Source organism: Canis lupus, chromosome 34 (assembly GCF_003254725.2).
Source record: "Canis lupus dingo isolate Sandy chromosome 34, ASM325472v2, whole genome shotgun sequence".
NCBI lineage: Eukaryota > Metazoa > Chordata > Mammalia > Carnivora > Canidae > Canis > Canis lupus.
The window spans coordinates 30,164,832-30,187,938 of record NC_064276.1 but is presented as its reverse complement, the minus strand read 5'-3'; the positions used below and the strand labels follow the sequence as shown (position 1 = coordinate 30,187,938).

At 35.8% G+C, this 23,107-nt stretch overlaps 1 protein-coding gene and 1 long non-coding RNA gene across 4 annotated transcripts in view; both read left to right on the top strand.

Annotated features, from left to right (window-relative positions):
* Positions 1-23,107, top strand: part of LOC112646013 (uncharacterized) — a 43,940-nt gene that overhangs the window by 14,873 nt on the left and 5,960 nt on the right. The window contains exon 7 of one of the 3 annotated variants that reach the window (XR_007408169.1): positions 1,400-1,530. The exons of 1 other annotated variant lie outside the window; for it this stretch is intronic. This is a non-coding gene — a long non-coding RNA (uncharacterized LOC112646013). Of the gene's footprint in view, positions 1-744; positions 1,028-1,399; positions 1,531-23,107 lie in introns of those variants that run through there. One more of the 3 variants, XR_003127422.2, reaches the window with a different exon arrangement.
* Positions 13,002-13,198, top strand: LOC112645804 (anaphase-promoting complex subunit 13-like). Its single transcript, XM_035710414.2, has one exon. It carries the CDS (start codon positions 13,013-13,015, stop codon positions 13,196-13,198), a length of 186 nt encoding a protein of 61 aa, XP_035566307.1. The 5' UTR covers positions 13,002-13,012.

The following is a 23,107-nucleotide window of genomic DNA, read 5'->3' as shown; positions in this document are numbered from 1 at the left end:
ATAATAAATGTTCTTATATATATTTTTAAGGATTTATTTATTTTTTAAAAGATTTTATTTATTCATTAATGGTATATATATATATATATATATATATATATAGAGAGAGAGAGAGAGAGAGAGAGAAGCAGAGACACAGGCAGAGGGAGAAGCTGGCCCCATTCTGGGAGCCCGACGTGGGACTCCATCCCGGGATCCCAGGATTGCGCCCTGGACCAAAGGCAGGCGCCAAACCGCTGAGCCACCCAGGGATCCCCGGATTTGTTTATTTTTTGAGGGGGGGTGGAGGAAAAGTGGGAGAGGAAGAGAGAGAATCTCAAGCACACTCCCCATGAGCTCAGAACCCCACTTGGGGCTCAATGTCACAACCCTTAGGTGATGACCTGAGCCAAAATCAAGAGTTGGGAGCTTAACTGATTGAGCCACTCAAGTGGTCCAAAATGTCCTTATATTTTGAGAAAAACTTTTTTGTTGGTAAAAGACTTGTTTGCATTAAAGTAAATGAGACATTAAAAAATGAAAATATAATTTGTTGTGAAATGAATGGGAAAAATAATTGAAAATTATCTATTGTTTTAAAAATTAATTTAAAGGTGTTTTGGAATTTACATAACTAATAGCCTTGAAATAGCTATAAATCATTTTGTTAGCCTTCTGAGAATTTAATACTTTAGACTTACTAAAATTATCATCTTATTTGTTTTACTCATCCAGTTATTTGACTGATAATGGCTTTTTTTTCAGATTGAGAAATATCTGTGGGTGACAACAATGAATGTCAGATTGATATAATGTGGAGGAACTAAATGATTTCAAGAGACTCTGCTTTGCCTTGAATCATTCATATGTGGTGCCACACTATTCAAAAATTAATGCTATTCCATAAATGAATAATGATTTAAATGTACTCAATAATTGTTAATGCACAAGCTTTTTTCCTATCATATAATCAAAAAAAATGATGCGGCTTTGGCTAGTCTCATGTTCTTTTTTAAAGTTATTCAAAATAGATACTGACAAAGAAACAAAAAAGCTATTTCTAATATACAATACATCATGTAAATTAAGTGGCAATATGCATATTTTCCAATCCTGATGTCCTGAGATTAATAAAAGGAACATTTTTAATATTAGGGTCTGTAAAGATGTTTGTCTCTGGGGAAAGCCACTGTTAAAAATGATGAAATTGATTATGTTGAATGCAATATATAATTCATACAATAAGTGATTTTAACAAGTACAAAATTAGTTCTTTCCATTGTTCAATAGAAGACAAAACTCAAATGGAAAGTCAGATCCCAATTAAGTACAATTTAAGAGAGGAACATGGTGCAGATGCTATGATTTTAGCACTTATTTATTTATCAAACATTTGTGCAATGCCTCTTTTTTTTCCTAGTCTGTAGAATGAAACCAGAGACCAGCAATGACAAGAGATCCAGAGGAGGACCCTTCTGATGACAATTTTAATTCCCTAAATTAATCCATGGAAGTAACTGGGCAGAAGCGAGCTGTGCCAAAAAGATAGAGAAACAAGTTCCTTAAAACTTGAGCTCTGCATTCAACTCCAATCTGTTTTTTAAAACTAGTTCATGTTTCTACTTATAATTGAAAGTGTCTTGCTATTATTATGGATGAGGATAAAAAGATGGAACTTTCTTAGAGGTAGAGATATTTAAGCTAAAAATTGAAGGATGCAGGTATGTGTATGCTTGATAACTGAACACAGGTGACCAGTTTATATAAATTATTAAATAAGAAAGAAGCACATTTGGAAAATTATGTGTGTTGGGGCATTCTATAAAAGATAGGCAGGGTCTAGTTCTTGAAAGAATGTCTATAATTTTTTTAAAGATTTTATTTATTTATTCATGAGAGACACAGAGAGAGGCAGAGACGTAGAGGGAGAAGCAGGCTCCTCAACTACAGGGGCCCAATGTGGGATGGAACCAGGATCATACTCTGAGCCTAGGGCAGATGCTCAACAGCTGAGTCACCCAGGCAGGCAGCCCGAGTTCTGGTAATATGTTGAGAATTTGAAATTTTTATTGAAATTATTAGAAAGATCTTCAAGGATTTGAGGAAGGGACCAAAATTATTGACAATTGGTTTTTCACAATGATCTCACTGGAGCATGATAGAGGCAAGAGTCAGAGGCAAAAAAGCTATTCAAAATTGTGTTGAATTGCAATGCACACAGGAATTAACAAAGGCTTAAATGAGAGCATTTGCCAAGACATTTTAGTAGGTAGGATCTATAGTATCTGGTGTTAGCACTGGGCGTGGAGCTTAACTTAACAATGACTATCAGTTTTCTGATTGTCTGTTGGGGAATATGGCAGCTGATGGTGTCATTCATTGAGATAAGGGTATCAAGAGGAAACCATATATGTAAAAAAAAATAAATTGTATATTCCAAGTGATATACCTATCAGTGTAAGCTGAAACCTGTATTTCAGTTGCTCTTTTAGCCACCACCTACCATAGCAATCTCCATGAAGTCCCAATCTAAATGCATTTGGCATTTCTCAGATATCCCCAACAACTATCGCATGTTTGCAGCTCATTTTCTTCTGCAATCTCTCCCTTTGGCCTCTTCCATTGAATATTCCATAAATGCCACGTGTGGTTTCCTTTTTGGGATACAGCAATATCCCAAGAGATACAGCTACTCTGACTTCTGCCACAAATAACTTTCTCCACTCATCTGTTTGGCTTCCTCTGGACCATGCTGAATCTCTCAACAATGGCCAAACTGCTCTGAACACTCCTGTTACTACCAATGTTCTGGAGTCCTTCAGTATAGATTGGAGCAGTGTTTTTTGTACAAAAGCCATGTTCTATTTGACGCAAAAGTGAAAAGGCAGGGCTTTCTCCCTTGAGAACCTGGTTCTTCCACTTGAGCACAAAAGGATTGCTCACAGCACCAAAGACTCACAAAGGTTTAGTGAAAAGCCTTTTTCCATTTTACTTAGCAGCTCTACGCGCTCCAAGGCTGGGCCTGGGCTGTGCACAATTGTGAACCACAGTCACCACGTTGCACCCTTGTGATATTAGGCACTGTCATTTAATTGGCTTGCCTGCTTTGATTTCGCTGCCTTAAAGACTAATTTTTACAGAGGACCCTCCATCCAATGGACTTACCTTGCCATTTGCCAGAGAAGCTCACAGCTCTCCCATTGAATTACTGAATCCTTAGACTCCAGAGCCTACGACTGACTTGAACATGCTTACATGCTCCACGGTATCATACAAAGTTTTTTCCCCCAAGGGACGGGGATGGATTCCCAAACAAGGAGTTAAAGACCATCTTAATACTCCCATTAGACCAATTCTTAGATCTTCAAAGATAGGACTGCGGTTTTTGTAAGTTGACATGTTCTATAAAATCATAAATAGCATTCTTCTCAGAAGACGTCTGAATAAATCCCTGATAAAGCGGTTTTTCTCTGTTTTGCCAAAATAATCATGTTGTCTTAAAATATTTTAGATGGGAGTTTGTATGGATTTCTTCTCTAAAGGATTTCAGTTATATTTTTTCACCATCAAATGCAACTACACGGTAAGAGGATTTCATTTTGAAAATTTCTGAGGATGATAGGAATAAGCCAGTTCTATGTAGTCTGCTCAGGTTGATTCAATTTTAACTAACATACTGTGTTCCAGGAATTCCTCAAAGCACTGGCGATGCAGCAAAATGTTGACAAAGAATGGCTTAGGTCCTGGTGGACTTATGTGACACTCACATTCTACAAACATACCAAGCCTAGGCAGGGTTCAAAGAAAACTTGCTCATGCTTAGATGATGTAAAAAGTTATTTAAATTCCAATTTGGGAAATGACCAATTCTTTTCTGCACTTTCAGCATACAGGTAGGCTCGATTTACAGGTAGGCAAAAATGATTTTCATTGTTATCTCTGATATCTAGCTATGCACTTTCCAGAATAAACTCAATTACAGGTCCATTGCTTTATTGTCACTCATAGATAAGTGGAAATTACATCTCTCTAATATTTTTTTAGAAGTAAAAATTTCAGGGGGCCTGGATGGTTCAGTCGGTTGAGCATCTACCATCGGCTCAGGTTGTGATCCTGGGGTCCTGGGATGGAGCCCCACATTTGGCTCCCTGCTCAGTGGGAAGTCTGCCTCTCTCTCTCCCTCTATCCCTCTCCCTGCTCATGCTCTCTCTCAAATAAATAAAGAAAATCTTTAAAAATAAATAAATAAAATTAAAATCCATTCTCAGGGCACCTATAAGCTAGGCTTAGTTGGTTAAGCATCCACTTTTGATTTCATCTCAGATCATGATCTCAGGATCATGAGATAGAGCCCCAAATCAGGCTCCAGGCTGAGCTGGAGCCTAGTTAGGATTCTCTCTCTCCCTCCCTCTTGCCCCTCCCCACCCCCACTTACACACTGTATCTCTCTGAAAACAAAGTTTAAAAATAAGAATAAAAAATTTAAAAAATTCTCATCCTATTGAAAGCTTTTCTCCACTTGCAGGTTAGGCCTGTTTCTGTAATTGGTTCTTTTACTCCTCCTTCCCTGTTCACAGGCTGAATCTGGCCGCTCTAAAGCTTGAGCAAGTAGTAGAGAAGAGAGGCACAAGAGAAAAATCCTACATGACTGGAACAGTTGTCGTTTGCTTTTGGTGCCCTGAAGATAAAGTGTATTCTAAAATTCTACATGCTTATTCTTTACTTCCTGAGGTGCTTTTGAGAGTTTTATTTTATACCTCGTTTAGTATGGGAATCTTTCAACTATAGTTTCCTTGAAGTGAGAGATCTCTTCCTTTGTAACAAACAAAATATGGGTTGGACATGGTCATATTTCTGCCTTCCCATTTCAATGGCTTCCTGTTACTCTTAGATAAAATAAAAATCTCTCACTGCTGCCTCTAACACCAGTGTTACCTGCCCTGAGCAACCTCGCCCTGCAATAACTGCCACCTTGTTCACATTGCTTGTGGGGTATGAAGACACATTGCTTTTTTTCAGCCTAGTACTGTTGTCCCATGCATGGTTCCCTTGGTCTGCTATAATCTCCCTCTGTATTTTTCTATCTTTCAATGATCAGTTTAAATCCTAGCAAGTTAAATAAGACTTTTTATGAAAGCATCATCTAAGTCAGCATAACCCTTTATTTTTTTAGTTCAGCACATTAATTTGCTAATGGATTTTATTTATTTGCTTTTTGTTTCCTAGCTCATTTCCCCACACTATAACCTTCGACGTGTCGTAAGATTTGTGTTTATTTGTTAATTAGCAATTATTCATTATTAGGAATACATCATTGATATTTCAGAAGAATATTTAGCTGTGTCTAGTAGAAAATATTACAATATGTTAAGTGAAAACATGGAAAGATGAAATATTTACCTGTACTTAAACATTTTATATGTTGCCAAGTAATGCACGTGTTCTCTGGAAATGGAGCTAAAAAGTATAGTTGTAATCTTAACATGCCACAATACTCTCAGACATGTTTAGCATGTACCAAAATAATAGACTATCCTATTTTGTTAGTTTCTCATGGTTCTCTCTCTTAAAAAAAAAAAAAAAATATTTATTTATTTATTTATTTGAGAGAGAGAGAGAGAGAGAGAGAGAATAAGTGCAAGCATGTGTATTCATGCAAGCTAGGGGTAGGATGGGGGAGACATGGGAAGGGAGAAAGGCTCCACACTGAGCTACCCAGGCACCCCCAGCTTGAAGAACATTTAAAGAAACCTGAGAGTCAACTGTGGACAGGCAGGGTACTTCTCTGATGAATTCAGATTTTCAAAAGAAAACTCTGGAATGAGGCATATAGCCAATGCCCTATCTAAATAGGAAGGGTTATTTGTATGTGGGTAGTGTCAAGACTAATGTTCAGAATTAACTGAGGATTGCAAAAATTTACAAGGAGAGAAATGACTTGGATTTAGCTTAGATTTCTGATTGAGGCTTTTTATATATTTAATAAATAATTTTTATGGTTTCTTAGCTGTGATGGTTAATTTTATGTGTCAATTTGACAGGCTACGAGGTTCCCAGATTAAAAGTTATTTCTCAGTGTGCCTGTGAGGGAGTTTCTTGATGAGATCAGCATTTGAATCAGTATGTATCAGTAGATTGCCCTCCTCAACATAGATGGGCATCATTCAATCCACTGAAGGTCTAAATTTTAAAAAAGGTAGAGGAAAGAGGATTTCCCCCCTGCCACCCCCATCTTATTGTTTGGACATATCTTATCAATCTACTCTGGCCCTCAGACTGAGATTTACACAATTTTACAAAAATTGGAAATACTACTTTATACAGTTGCATTAGTTTTTATCCCTACTTTGAAACAAATTTGACTTCTTTGTTGTTAGAAGCTTGAAGAATATCAAACATTTTCATGGTGGTAGGCAGAGTACTTATTCTAAGGTAACAATGTGTAATGCACATTTCTTTTCAATAATTCAGTTTTTACCTTGGGAAACAATTTTGAAACCAACTGAGATGTTGATTTCAATATGAGGTCAGTTGGAAATGGAGTAAAGTTCAGAGCCTCTTAATTAAACATCAGGAGTCTCTATCAGGAACTGCTCCTGTATTAAAGGAGAATGCCATCTTCTACACTCCAGTTTCTGATTTATGAAACCAAGCTACCATGTGACAATTGATATTTTATTTTATTTTATTTTATTTTATTTTATTTTATTTTATTATTTTATTTTATTATTTTATTTTATTTTATTTTATTATTTTATTTATTTTATAAGAATTTACTTATTTATTCATGAGAGACACAGAGAAAGGGGCAGGGATATAGGCAGAGGGAGAAGCAGTATCCCTGTAGGGAGCCCAATTCAGGACTCCATCCTAGGACCCCGAGATCATGCCCTGAGCAGAAGGCAGACGCTCAACTGCTAAGCCACCCAGGGGTCCCCTTTGCTCATTTTTAAACTGGGTTTTTGTTTTGTTTGCTGTTAAGTTGTATGAGTTCCCTATACATTGGATAGTAATCCCTTATCAAAGGTGTAGGTAGCAAATTTTTTTTGCCCATTTTTAAGCTTGTCTTTTCATTTGTTGACTGTTCTGTTTGCTTAGAGGAAGGCTTTTAGTTGATGGAGTCCAACTTGTTTATTCTTCATTTTGTTGCCTTTGTTTTTGGCATCATATACAAAAAATTGCCAAGACTAATGTGAAGGTACTTATTTCCTGTGTTTTCTTCTATGGTTCCAGGAGTTTTATGGTTCTAGATCTTATGTTCAAGCCTTTTTTTTTTTGAAACTATTTTTTTTAAGTTTTATTTATTTATGATAGTCACAGAGAGAGAGAGAGAGAGAGAGAGAGAGAGGCAGAGACATAGGCAGAGGGAGAAGCAGGCTCCATGCACCAGGAGCCTGACGTGGGATTCGATCCCGGGTCTCCAGGATCACGCCCTGGGCCAAAGGCAGGCACCAAACCGCTGCGCCACCCAGGGATCCCATGTTCAAGCCTTTAATCCATTTTGAATGGATTTTTGTGTCCATATAGTGTAAGATAGGGGTCCAGTTTTGTTTTTTGTTTTTTTCTACATATCACTATCCAATTTTTCCAACACTATTTATTGAAGAGACTATCCTTTCTCCATTGTGTATTCTTGGCTCTTCTGTCTATAATTAATCAAACATATTTTGATTTATTTCTGGACTCTATTATGTTCCATTTATCTACAAGTCTGTCTTTATGTCAATTCTATACTATTTTGATCACTATAGCTTTGTAATATAGTTTGAAATCAGGAAGTGTGATACTTCCAGCTTTGTTCTTGCTCAAAACTGGTATTCATTCTTCTTTTGTAAAGAAATGAAACCATCTAGTCCTGAGCTTTTCTCAATTGGAACATTCTTGACTGCTGATTCAGTCTCCTTACTAGTATTTGATGTGTTGAGACTTTCTATATTTCTATGATTCAGTATTGATAGGTTGTATGTTTCTAGGAATTAATCCATTTTTTCTAGTTATTCAGTTTGGATATATAATTGTGCATAGTAGTCTCTTATGATCCTCTGTATCTGTGTTAGTCATAATGGCTCTTCTTTCATTTATAATTCAATTTATTCAAATCCTCTCTCTTTTTCCTGATAAATCTAGCTAAAGAATGAACTATGTTATCATTTTAAAAAATAAGTTCTTAATTTCATTGATCTTTCCTATTTTGCTTTTGGTTTTTATTTCACTTATTTCACTGTTATGCTATTTCCTTCCTACTACTAACTTTGGGCTTAGTTTGCTCTTTTTTATGTGGTTCCTTGAATTGTATAGTTAAGATTTTTTTTTCTCCTTAATTACTGCTGTAAAATTCCATTTTCAAACTGTTTTTACTGAATCCCATAAATTTTGGCTGTGTATCCTTTTTGTCTTTTGTTTCAAGATATATTTTTAATTTATTTTATTTTTTTTGACTCATTAAAGAAGATGTGATTTATGTATACAATGGAATATGACTCATTGATTGTTCTTGATTGTTCAGTGTGTTAGCATATCTTGAATTGTTGACTGGTGGGATTGTCAAGTATACATATCTATTTATGAAAATACCAGTGTTCATAAAAGCAATAGAAACCCAGATCTGATTCAGTTCAGTACATAGAAAGCTTCCCTGAGTTCTGTCTAGATATATGTGTCTTAATCTACAATGATTGATAAGTGATTCCCACTCCATTTTATCAAAAGGTCATTTATTTATGATGTGACCCTCTCTCCATTCACTTCTATCTGTACATCATCTCCTTACCAAAAGCTGCATTTGAAATTTACATTCCCATCAGCAGGCAATGCTGGTCAACCAGCAAAAATGGTCATGTTGGTGATTCAATCTCCTTTGCTTTTCTCCTGTTTTCTAGCAAACAGAATGAGTTGTGTTTTCTCCATTTACTTTGATATCTTTACTTACTTTAAATTCTGATAATCTGATGGATACAATTTTATACTTCATTACATATGTCTTTGTCAAAAAACTTCAAATTTGAAATAGAGTTTGGCATATTATTGACCATGTCCTATCCCACAAAATGGCTTCATGAGGATAAAAGCATCTCCCAAATTACTCTACGCAAAAAAAAAAAAAAAAAAAAAAAAAAAGTTTCATCTTAAAGTTTCCCTGGGACGATGTTCTCAAAGTGACATTTCTGGAGCAGAAGCATCAACATCTATGTAAATACAAAATACAGAGCCCTAAGTGAGATGTATGGGAGCAGAATTGGGGAGGTGGGACCCAACTTTCAGAGCTATATAACAAGCCCTCCAGATGATTCTGGTTCAAGCCAAATCTGAGAATTTCTGTATTAGAATATCAGAGACAGGGAATCCCTGGGTGGCGCAGTGGTTTGGCGCCTGCCTTTGGCCCAGGGCGTGATCCTGGAGACCCGGGATCGAATCCCACATCAGGCTCCCGGTGCATGGAACCTGCTTCTCCCTCTGCCTCTCTCTCTCTCTCTCTCTCTGTGTGTGTGACTATCATAAATAAATAAAAATTTAAAAAAAATTTAGAATATCAGAGACAATTCTAATACAAACAGCATCAATAAATAAGATAAATTAATGGAGTTAAATTTAAATCATTATAGTAAGTGGGAAATGTCAGTACTTACCAGAGTCTAGGGAAAAGAAGACCGTGACTTATTCATTCATTTAAAGATATCTATTACACATCTGTGATGTTTAAGTCACTGGGGCTACATGCTAACTCTATAGATGTGACAAAAGCTATACACTTCAAGATTACAATATAAAACAAATGGAGAATAGCAACACTAAACACAAAAACCACACAAGAAATATATAATTACACATTTTATTAATTTTATATAAAAATACTCTATATAAAAAGTATAGGTTGCTATGAAAGAGTTTAAAAGAAAGATGTAATTTAGACTCAGGGATCAGAGAAAATCATTCTGAGGAATTTATACCTTTTTAAATGACCTAAAACTAATCCAAAACTTCCAGACAATAGTGGTTGGTGATGGAGGAAAGGAGTATTCCAGACCATAAGAACAGAAAAACATGTGAAAAACCCCTCCGTACGGAAGATGTTCATCTGTTCAGAAAAACCAGAGTCAGAACTATGAGGCACTACCTAGATGTCTCCCTCAGAATGGAGGCACAAGCCTGCGCCCCTTGTCTCAATATGGGATCACTCTCAATATGGGATCAACCTTTCAAGTTGTAGAGCTCCCTGTGTGACCAACCTAGGCTTTGGTTTTAAATGAATCCCTGTTCAACTTCTTTTGCCTAACTTTTTGCTTCCTTTACTTCCTTTCAGCTCCAATAAACCTCTGAAGCACATGTCTCTGTCTCCAGAGTCTATTTCCAGGAAACCTGACCCAAGACAAGAAAAAGTTTCTTTTAACCAGAGGGTGGTTAGAAAGGGTTAGAGCAGTGGGAGATGTGGGTGCAGACAGGCAAAGACAGATGCAAGTCCATACTTAACGCATTTTGTTCTAAGTGGAATAGAAGAGGCCATTTTGAAGGGTTTTTAAGAGGACTTACCAAATATGATTTAAAATTATCACTCTGGACACTGTATGGAAATAAAATGGGCAAAGCTTTTTCTCCCACATATGGATGGAAAATAAAGGAATTGGCACTCCCTTCCTGTCATGAAGATATTATAATTTTAACACCGTGTGGTCCTTCATACTCAGACTTCTCAGTCATTGCCTTTCTTAGAACAAGAATCATATTATTTCATAAATGAGGTTTCACATTCCTTGAAAAAAAGCTCAAATTTTCTAACTCTGAATTCTCAGGAGCTATTTTTATCTTATTTTATTTATTTATTTAAGAGAGTGCACACAGTGAGCAGAGGAGGCTGAGGGAGAGGAAAAAGCAGACTCCCTACTGAGCGGGGAACCTGATATGGGACTAGATCCCAAGACCCCGGAATCAGGACCTGAGCCAAAGGCAGGCGCTTAACCAACTGAGCCACACAGGTGCCCCTGAATTCTCAGGAGCTATTATCACATTTCTGAAAACATAGCAAATGCTTGTTACTAAAGTTAAAATAAAAGTTGCTTTGGGCACATGAGTGGCCAGGAAGGCATTGGCTCTCTCCAGGATGAGGATCTGCCCTCATCATCTGAGAGTTCACTGCAGCTGCCTGGAGTCAGTTCCTTAGCTGTGGGAAGCATAAGGACTGGATGTATCAACACTCTAAGAATAGATTTGTCTCATGAGAGCAGGCTCATATTAAGCAGGCCCCCAGAGACAGATGTTTAATGCCTGAACTTAAAGGTAAATCAGCACATTTTCTCCCCTTCAGCACGCTATACTAAAGGCCCAAATATGACTAAGATGCTATCTGTACATGTGCCAGTCTACAAGTCAAATTATAATCAGAAATGTGTTTGGTAAGCACAGAATCAGAGAAAAGGAAAGTCACTGTGATCTGAATGTGTAAAAGCATCATTCTACTGAGATAACCTGATTCATTCATATCCAAAATATGGATTTTTCCGCTTATTAAGACCAGACAACAAATATCTTGGTGCTTACCTAAAAATGCGCAGAATATGCTTTCCTGATGTTTCCAGATTCAAGCAGAGTTCTCATTAAAGAAATACACTTTTTCTTAATTATGTTAATTACTTTAATGAGGTTTTAGTCAATTCTTGCTAGAGTAATTTCAAGCCTTTAGAATGATTTTCCCCTATCTCTAACATGACTCTGTTTATGATAATTTAATAATGTAGCTCAAGATGTTTATGTTATTTCTGTCATTTCAGGGAAGGGAAATTATTATTTGGGTAGAAGCTAATTTTTGTCATTTTTTTTTACCACTGTGTAGTGATTAAACTCATACTCGAGTGACAATTCTATTGCATAGCAGCCAATATCTTTTGAAATCCTTGTGTTAGGAGCAATATTGGATAACAATATTAATTACTCAAATAGATGAAGAGAGGGAAGGAACTTCTCTATAGAGTAGCACATTATTTATTGAACATTAGTTGTCTCAATTTGTTAATAATTTAGAAAGCACAGAACTACCTATGCAAAGACTTAGAGACATACGTAGGTTAAAAATATGGCTTCCAGAAAACCTCCTGAAAATTATGCAGTTGATCCTCTTTGCTTCTCAATTTCCCCATCACAAGAGTGAGAATAGTGATGAGGCTATATTATAGTTTATGCATTTATGCAGGATAATAATTAAATTATCTAATGTGGTTCTTTTATTACCAAGTTGAAAATAAAATAGCATTTCATCCTGTGAGCTTAGACAAAATGTTTTATTCTCAAAAGGTCGGTCATGAATTTGGACAAGTTCTGTATTTCGGTGATAAATTTTAATTTTGGCCAGAGATTAAAGAAAAAAAGAACTACATAGTGAAGAAAGTAGCAGAACGAATAGCAGCATGGTGGAGGAAAAGAAGTAGGACATAAAAGACTGTAGTTCTATAATGACTGGGTGACCTGCCATTATCTAGTATTTCTGATTAGTAGATTCCCCAATATAAAAGAAAGATTCTAATATGTGCACCATCCAAATACTTGCCTATTGTGACTAGTTGAAATAATAAATGTGAAAATAAAGACTTATACAAATGTTAGTGAAATGCATTACTAATATTCATTTTATAATGGAGCTATTATACATTATTATGGTAACAAAGATAAATTGTTGCTAATATAATAATAGTATTCACAATAGTTTTACTTATAATAATGATAATAAAATCAGGACATCTTAATTATCACAACTCCACACTTATTTAGCAAAAGGAAAATGAGATGTAACTAGAATAAGTAGAAAGTAATTATTAACTTTTTCTTAATCATTGAAACTTATACTTGATAATGAAGCCACTTGCTTTTTGATGTTTTCAAAATCAGAATCTATGTTGAAAAGCATATTCATAATGAAAGTGAAGAATATTTGTTTTATTATTTTTGTCATTTGTCTTGGTTTCATTTTTGTTCATTTTAAGACTAAAGTTCAAGAGCAGGGTAGAACATTCGGCAGTGCTGATCTGACCAGATTAGCTGCAGAAGAATGGCCAGTGCAGTACTGAGACATGGAGGGATCTTGGATTTGATTGATGACGCTTGCCAAGAAGACAGGCTGCCATATGAGGATGTTGCAATACCACTGAATGAGCTTCCTGAACCTGAAGAGTACAATGGCCCCATAGAATCTGTTAAAGAGCAAAAAATGAAGTGGACTGACTTAGCCTCATAGTAACTCCATGAGAATGTTCCCCACCATAAAAAGTGAACAGGTGGCTCCTTTTTCATGCATGGAGATTTTTAAAATATTTTCTTCTAGTATCCCAATTCAGATCTTTCAGTGATAAATTCACATCGAAAAATAGACACCCACTGAATTTGTGGTGGAAAAGTGCAATGTAAAAATAATCGCCAGAATGAGAAAAGGTTTAAGATTTCTCAGGAATGCAGAATATTTGGCCCCTGGAACCCAAATTTCTTTATTCATTAGCTTGTGTTTGAATGGAACTGGTTAAACATTTGCCTTACCTCTGATTTTGTTTTACTATCAGAGTTTAACACTTCCCAACTACTTATCCATGTCCTATGACATGGATGATTGAAGATACGAGACAGAGGGCCAAGATGCATGATGGTTAATTTCTCATATGCCACCACTCTGAGAAGCATCATGCGTGACAGTGTATAGGACCCACAGGATTATGGATAACCCATTCACTGATTGCTGGGCTTCCTAAGATTTCCCATGGTATTTCAAACTTTGGATAATTCCACAGATTAAAAGTTACCTGGCAGTTACCTCTGCTCTCCCTGCAAGTTAATTTGGTGCCACTGGAAAGGATCTTTGGCTAGCTGTGCCACCAGTTTATCCAATAACAAGATTTTATATTTCTTTTTTTTAATGATTTTTAAAAAGATTTTATTTATTTATTCAGGATAGATATATAGAGAGAGAGGCAGAGACACAGGCAGATGGAGAAGCAGGCTCCACGCAGGGATCCTGATGTGGGACTCGATCCTGGGTCTCTAGGATCAGGCCCTGGGCTGAAGGCAGTGCTAAACTGCTGAGCCACCAGGGCTGCCCAAGATTTCATATTTCTTAAAGCCCTTTCAGATATAAGGGAAACACCACAACATCAGTATTTAGTTACATTTGTACCAGAACCTGTATTTTGGAAAACACATTCATGGACATTTATCTCCTGGAATTCTTTACCTCTGTTAAGTGGTATCTCTTGTTTTCTTATTACGTTGTGAACTTGGAGAGAAGTCCCGGCTTATCATTCTGCATCCTTCATTAAAAAACTAGACACACGGAAAAACAAATAAATAAAATAAAATTCGAGAGCAAACACCTTTTCTTTTTCAGCCCTCTGTTTTCTGCAGGCAGAGGCATACTGGTGTCAACTTTAATACAAACGTAGAAGGGATTTGTTTTATATAGCTTTGCTGCCAAATGTAGTGGATACAAAGCCTTTCCTTCTTGGTTCACTGCTTATGTATAATGCAAATGCTATGATAGCTCAGCAAGATATCATAAGGCATAACTGTCAGGTTGATTCAATTGATAGTATTTGTAATGTTGGATTTTCTTGCATTTGAAAGCATAGATGATGAGATGTTCAAAACATGGCTGAGTCAAGCAATCTCCCATAGAAATGGCTCCGTCAACGGTACCATGTGATTATTCCTCTAGTGTCACCTCACATAACCACCACCAAAATAAGCTTTCTAAACACATTTCATCCTGCCACTCTGCTGTTTAAGGAGCTGCAATTGATCCATACTGCCTACCACTTCAAGTTATGAACCCATATTCCGTTTATTTCTTGAGTCAAGAAATATTTATTGAGCTCCTACTACAGAGCAAAACCATCCTAGGGGCTAGAAATGCAGTGGTGAATAACACAAAAATATTTAACAGCCTTACATTCTATTTATCTCATTCTCTAGATTTTATACCTAGTATACCTATCTCAAATCAATTATAGTTGTTTCACTGATTCTTTGTATATCCTGACTGCTCTCCACTTAGAAACTGTAGTTTGTTTTTTCAGTTCTCTGACTTTCAATAGCTTTTTTTTTTTCCAGCTTTATTGAGGGTGAAGGAAGGAAAAATTCTGCAATGACCCTTCAAGGCCTTCCAACTGGTCTAATAGTTAAATTTGTATAAGGTAGATTAACATGAGGAAAAAACCCAAAGTTTTATTACGTGAGCACAGAGACCCAATAACGAAATTGAGAACTAAAGAAGTTGCCAAGGCAGGCAGTTTTTGTACATTTTAGACAAAGAGACAATAAATCTGTAAAGCTTTAATAGGACAAAGAAAACTCAACTTTACAAACATTGTATGGTCTCATTCATTTGGGGAATATAAATAATAGTGAAAGGGAATAAAGGGGAAAGGAGAAAAAATAAGTGGTAAATATCAGAAAGGGAGACAGAACATGAAGACTCCTAACTCTGGGAAACGAACTAGGGGTGGTGGAAGGGGATGAGGGCAGGGGGTGTGTGGGGGTGACTGGGTGGCAGGCACTGAGGTGGGCACTTGACGGGAGGAGCACTGGGTGTTATTCTGTATGTTGGCGAATTGAACACCAATAAAAAATAAATTTATTATTAAAAAAAAGAAATAAAACTCAACTTTATGAACTTCAATTACCAAGGATTTCTAAACAGAATTCGGGCTGGGGTGGTTAATTAGTAAAAAGTAGGAAGGTTGTTTATACAGCTTCTCGCCCTGAATTTCCTGTCTCTGGTGATAAGGTCTTTGTACCTCATTGTAAAGGAAAAGTACCTTCCACAAATGGAGATGATTTCTTGTTCTCCTGGGGATTGAGGGCATTCTGAGTGTCTTTCTTGCACAGGCTACCTCTTAAGTAACTTTCATTTAAAATAATCTATATGCGCACATTTTGGGACATGCTAGGGCAGCACATTTTGCCCCTTGGCCCCTTCAAAGTATAACGGACAAGATTGTAAGATATTTAATATGTATATCATGAGTTAATATGTATATCATGATTATTTAATACCTCTCCATTAAGTTAATTAACACATCCGTCACCTCACGTATTTGTGTGTGAGAGAACACTTAAGTTCTCCTGTCTTAGCAAATTCCAAATATATGATAAATGTTATCAACTATAGTCACCATGTTATACATAAGATGAGACCTTATTCATCTTATAGCTGAAAGTGCAGCCTTTTTACCAATCTCTCTCTATTATCCCACCACCCCTCAGCCCCTGGCAACCACCTTCTACTTCCTGTTTCTGTGAATTTGATTTTTTTTTTTTTTTTTAAGATTCTACATAGAAGTCATACCATGCAGTATTTGTCTTTCTGTGTCTGGGTTATTTCGCTTACCTCAATGCTCTCAAGGTGCATCTGTGTTGCTGCAAAGAGAGGATGTCTTCCTTTCACATGGCTGAACGATATCTCATAGGAAGTTGGGTTTTGTTGTCATTAATCTTAGAGTTTTTGTTTGCTTCTTTTTAGTAAAGATTGAAAATCAGACTCATAGGCGCCTATCCTAAATTACTGAACATAGAATAATGAGGGTGTAACTCAGCCTTGTTAAAGCACATATGAATTTGGTTATTATGTTTCACTTATAAACATTCCCTTCTCACAAAAATTGCGCAGTGCACAGTTCTTCTGTTTTAACCTAAATGCATGGGGATTTTTGTTTTTAAAATAGAGTATGGAAATGTGTAAATACTCTTAATAAGAATGACTAGAGGAAACAACTTCTTTTTCAGAGTTTTGAATATATCATTTTGGCATTTGGAAAAAAACAACAAGCAATTGTTTTGAAAAATGGAGTTCTGACCTAGTTCTGATATTTATGTTTTAGGAAAATTATTAAAGTATATTGCCACACAAAAATGAACATTTGCTTCTAGGCAACTTCAAAATACCCTTGAATTCCTAATGATAAAGTGAATTTTAAAATAGTCCTGGTGAATTCTGAATATAGTGCTATATTGAAAAGACCACATTTTCCAGTGTGATTAATGACCATTTTATAATCTTCATTGCATTTCTTTCTTTATGAGTAACATCTATTTCAAACTATGGCATAACTGGAACTTTCCTGTTGAATTCAGTCACTAGCTAGATATGAGCTGCAAAAGAAAGTAGAAAAGAGGCAAGAAAATAAAGAATGTTGTGGAGTTAATTTCCCATAGAATTCTTTATCGGTAGAAGATTGCCAGCCTAAAAGACATACTAACTTTCCTAATGCTCTGGTTCAAGAGTTTTATTCTATTGTGCTTTTAAAAACTTTCCTTGGAGCATTTATAGTACATTCCATCTTCAAAATAGTTTAAAACTGTCAACTAGCTAGTCCTCACAACACCCCTTTGAGGCAGGTAACCATTATTATTCCCATTTTACACTTGGGAAAAAAAGAGTAAAATGGTTAAAAAAGAAGAGTGACTCAGCCAGAACCCTGAAGCTGAGTTCTAGCCTATTACACAGACCTATCCTCAATCAAAGTTTTCTTTTAATAGCTACCCTTATAATCATGTAGGCTTAGTTAATTCAAATATTCACTAAGTAGTAGCTGAGCAACACCCTAATACAACACTTAATTTCTGGATACATTTGAGCTCACATCCACAAAGTAATTTTAAGGTAATACACACTGGTGTGTTTGTGTAGAAGCAGAGGCATGTAGGTGTGCATGTGTGTGTGCAACCCTGTGTCTGGAAGATGGTCATGGTGCAAAATGCACACAAATGATCATTCATAGCAATATGTCTTAAGGTGGTGCATAAACAATATGAAATGATTCAAGAGGAGATCTCTTCTACCTAAAAATGATCAATGAAATTCTCAAAGAGCTGGTGCCATTCGGACACCTCATAGTTAAAATCTTCCCCTTTTATCTTCAGTCCTACAACTGAAGATGCCTAACTCACTTCTCCCAACTATTCCATCTGCTGCTGAAGTCAATACCCCATCAGTCCTTCTGATAAATCTGCCCCCAAATTTTCTGACATCTGAACTTGGTCATATAGTTTTCCTTGTTTAAAATTCTTCAAAGGCCCATCAACACGGAATCTTTGTGAAAGACATATCTTCTTAAATAGCCTTGGTGATGTTTCTTATCACTTAGATTTAGAAAAATGAGCCTTGAAAGATACAGTCCAACTTATTTTTATCGAAGCAAGCTCCCCGTATTCTTTTTCTTTCTCTCCGGGTTTACTGGTCCTTGTCCACCTAACAGCAACGGTGCTTTTATGCTGTGCTTTTACATACTTTTATGATTCACTGGCCATGCTCTGCCAAAATCACTTGTTTATGGGTTCATTTCCCTACTAAGCTGTCAGCCACAGAATATAGTACTATCCTTTCAAATAGTAACTTAATAAATACCTATTTAATGTTACTAAAAGAATGAATGACCCAGTTGAATATAGCAGTACTGTGCACTCAAAAGTACAGGAAATGTCTCAAATAAATGTCCTTAGAGATGACAAGTTCATGACATAATTATAAAACAGCACGTAATTCTGTTTGGCAGGAGCCAAGTAAAGAATAAGGACAGGGCACCAAGGGTTGTTTGGGATCAGATTACAGGGAATTTTGCAAAGTAATATCCAAACCCAGTTTCCCATTTTTCCTGTCACTCACTCTCTTTTTTACTTTGGCCTACGCATTCTCCACCTCTTTTTTTGAATTCAATAAAACATCTGTTATTCCTTCTAATCCAGTCTGTCTGTACAGATCAGGTCATTCTGTTATTGTCACAAAATTACTTCTTAACTGATATCTATTAACTGATTCTCATTCGTTTATCCTGTATACACGGACTGCTAGACTAATCTCCCCATAGTACATCTCTTATCTTATCGTTCTTTGCTTTAAAGAACCCTAATGATTCTCTATTATCTGCACGATACAAGCTGGGTTAATTGATTTCTACTTTTCCTTTTCTTTTATCTACATTTGTCTGAATAAAAATGAACTGCAAAAAATTATTGGACTGGGAGAAATATAATGTAATATTTTAAAAGAGTGATTTTTTTATCCTTCAGGTATATTTATTACTTCTGTCAAACTAGCTGAAGACATATCATGAAGAGGGAAGAATTTGTAAAGAAAAAAAAGTATTACAAACCCAAGATTTGAAAGGCTTATCAACAGAACATTTAACTTCCTTAAACGTCTTTGGGATTAAGGCTCATTATTAGGTCTTTTCCTTCTTGGCACAAGTAATAGACTATTTTCAGTTAACCTATTTTACAACTTTCATTTACATTTAAAAAGATCAGTTAATAGTTTATCTGCATATAAAATCTTTAATAATTGTTAATCACTTCCTATTCCCTTATACATAATGAAGTTTCTTTTTTCTTTTTCTTTTTCTTTTTCTTTTTCTTTTTCTTTTTCTTTTTCTTTTCTTTTCCTTTTGCTGCTATCAAAATTTTATCTTTGTCATTCACCCGTTTGAATATAATTGTCAGGATGTGGTGATGTGTCACCGTGTCCTAACTGGAAGTTTTTGAGATGTTTGGATCTGTAGATCATTTTTTTCCTCTACTTTAAAATGAACTTTTAATTTTAGACCAGTTTCAGTTTGAAAAAAAAATATTGGGAAGATAGTACAGAGAATTCTCAAATAGCCCTATAGGCACCAAGGGCAGGCCACTCCAAAATGTGCCACCTTGACATATCTATTATTTTAATAAAAATTACTTAAGAAACCATCAATGCAAGAACACTCAGACCTCCCTCTGTCCCTGTGAAAGCAGGAAATAAACCTCTCAGATGAAAAATACCCCCCATGTCCTAAGAAGTAAAAAGAGATCCTTATTACCAGAGATGGAAAATTCAAAGCCAAGAAAGCTGTAGAGACAAAATTTGTTTCTAACCTACCACCTCAGCTAAAATTCTGCCTAGAATTCCCTAATTAAAGCTCCCAAACACCTATTTTCTTTAGCCTGTCAGTTTCTCACAAATGTATTGTCTCATTGACTCAACACTGTCTTGCTCATTCCTTGAGGTCTCAATTTCATTATTGAGCCTCTGTGTGCACATAATAAAACATTGGGGATTTTTCTTCTGTTAATCTGTCTCATTTAAATTTAATTAGTAGTCCAGTTGGAAGACCTGGAAGGATAGAGGAAGGATTTTTCTTTCCCTCCAGCCCACACTCAGTTTCCCTTATTGTTAACATCTTACATAACGATGGTACAGTTGTCACAATTAATGAACCAATATTGACACATTATTAACTAAAGGTCAAACTTTATTCAGAATTTCCTTAAAAGTTCTTTGGTTATCTCAAGGTCCTATTCAAGATACTTTATTACATTTAGCAGTTATGTCTCCTTCGGACCTTCTGGACTTGACAATTTTTTTAGGCTTTTCTTGGTTTTGATGATTGACGTTTTCAAGAGCTACTGATCAGATATTTTGTAAAATGTCCTTCAATTGAGATTTATCTAATTTTTTTCCCCATGATTAGACTGGGATAATATAGCTTGAGGAGAAAGATTACAGAGATAAATAACCATTCTTATCACATCGTGTTAAGGGTATAGATTATCGATACGATTTATCATTGTTGATATTAATCTTGACCACCTGGCTTTAGGTAATTTTTGCAAAGTTTCTCCACTGTCAAATTACAATATTTCCCCCCTCCCTTTGCATGCTTTGCAAGAACGTCGCTACAGGTAGTCTCCACTTAAGGCAGGAGGAGTTATTTTCCACCTCCCTGAGAGTCAGAGAGCTTACAGGAATTATTTGGAATAATATGCTTTCAAAGCCAAATTCAGGAAGTCTTTAGCCATCATTTATTCAAATAGTCTCTTAGGTCCCTTTTTCTCTCTACATTCCTCCAAGGATTCCCATCACATCTGTGTCATAATGCTTACCATTGTTACACGGGTCACTGAAGTTTTGTTGATTTTACTTCAATCCTTTTTCTCTCTGTTTTATGAACTGACTAATTTCTATTGATCAATCTACAAGTACACTGATTGCTGTTCTGCAGTATTACGTCTCCTGCTGAGTCAATCTTCTGAGTCTTTCAGTTTCATTTTTGTCTTTTTAACTCTAGAATTCCCATTTGGTTTTCTTCACAGTTTTTTTTTCCTCTGTTGAAATTTCCTTTTTGTTGAGTTATTATCATTATAACTTGCTTTATTTCACTGAGTACATTTTTAATAACTTCTTTAAGGTCTTTGACAACTAAACCCAACATCTGTGTCGGCACAGGGTCAGTTTCTTTTTTTATTTTTTTATTTTTATTTATTTATGATAGTCACACAAAGAGAGAGAGAGAGAGGCAGAGACACAGGCAGAAGGAGAAGCAGGCTCCATGCACCAGGAGCCCGACATGAGATTCGATCCTGGGTGTCCAGGATCGCGCCCTGGGCCAAAGGCAGGCGCTAAACCACTGCGCCACCCAGGGATCCCAGGGTCAGTTTCTATTGGCCAAATTTATTCTTGAATATGGGTCACGATTTTGAATTTCCTTACACATCTCATAATCTTTAATTGAAAGATCTTAAAATTGAAATTTTAGATAATATAATGCACATAATATATCTGTATTCTGGGGTTTTGTTCTTTTTTTTTTTCCCTAGACTGGAACTGTAGAATGTGTCCTCCTTATGGTGTATAGTTGCTGATGTCTCTGCTCAGTGTTGTTTTTCTTTTTAATATAATTTTTAGTTTCTAGATGGAAAAGATGACAAAAATAATTTTACAGAATAGAATAAAAAGCTTTAGTGAAAATGTTACTATGAACATGTATAGACTTTTAGCATTTTATATGAAATGCATACATACTAATATGTTATTAAATGTTCAGTACGCTTCCAATAATTATTTATTTATTTTTTGGGCAGAATGTCTCATATTATTTCAATAGTATTAAGTCAATAATAAAATATCCCTTGATAAGCAAATTTGGAAATATGTATGAATATATTTGATTTATATCAGTTTATGGAAGAAAAATATTTTCTATGCCACAAATTTTATGTTCAATTACTAACCTGTATCAACTTAAAAAACTAATAACCAAATTAACAGCTGTTTTTTAATCAGAAATTTTAAAATTACAACTACTTCATTACCACACTGTTAACACTCTGAAAACAAAACAAAATACCCTTCATGAAAACTGTATAGCTTTAAATTTGGTCATCAGTGGAGTAGGAGTCTTAAAGCTTTTCTTTGTACCCTAAGAGACTTTGCTATTTTTTTTATATAGACTAAATTAAATATAAAGACATTTAAATTGTTATTCGTCAATTAGATGGTTATGGTGAAAAATTTCTTATTTTAGTCAAGAGTAGAAAAATCTCTCTGAGAAGGTATTTTATATGGAAAAATAATAGTATAAATCATTTACAGTGTTTCATTGATGCTAAAATTAGTATTTTTCCTACTTTAAAATCAAAAGAGTTTTTACAGTTTAAGAGGTCTTAAAGTTATAAATTGGTGGCCCCAGTATCCTTAAAGTGCCCTGTGATTCATTTTTCTCTGTAGGCCAGACCTTACAGTGAAAACTGTAGTCACTCAGTTGGAAAACTTCAATGCAATGGGAGTAAGTGCATCTCAGAGTGGCAGGGGCCAAGTGGAGACACTCAATCACCAAAGGCAAGGTGACTTGGTTATAATAACGAGCAGCAAAGTCAAATCAGGTCCTTTGACATGTGCAGACTTTCGGCTTTGGCTAGTTAATCGTATTGTTCCTAGAAGTAAAACAGAGAGGAAACTTACTAAATTCTTACTTGATCTGTATAAGCAGAAAAGTTCTAGCCAAAGAAAGAAAGTCTAACTTGAATCATAAAAACAGAGAGCCATGGCCCCTCAATCAGTTCTCAAACTTGAACCGGTTTACAATTGCAGATCCCTTGTATGATGGGGAGGCCAGACTCCCTTGAGGAAGGACTCCAGTTTACTACAGAGAATTTGTACCACTAATCTTCCTCCCAGCCTTCCCCAAAGGAACCTGTGGCCTTGGACCCGTGTACCTGTGCATTGGACAAAAGGAAATAATTTGACACTTAGGGGACTACTGGACATTGGCTCTGATCTGACACTGATTCCAGGAGACCCAATGTCACTGTGGACCTCCAGTCAGAGTAGGAGCTTATGTGTCATGTGGTC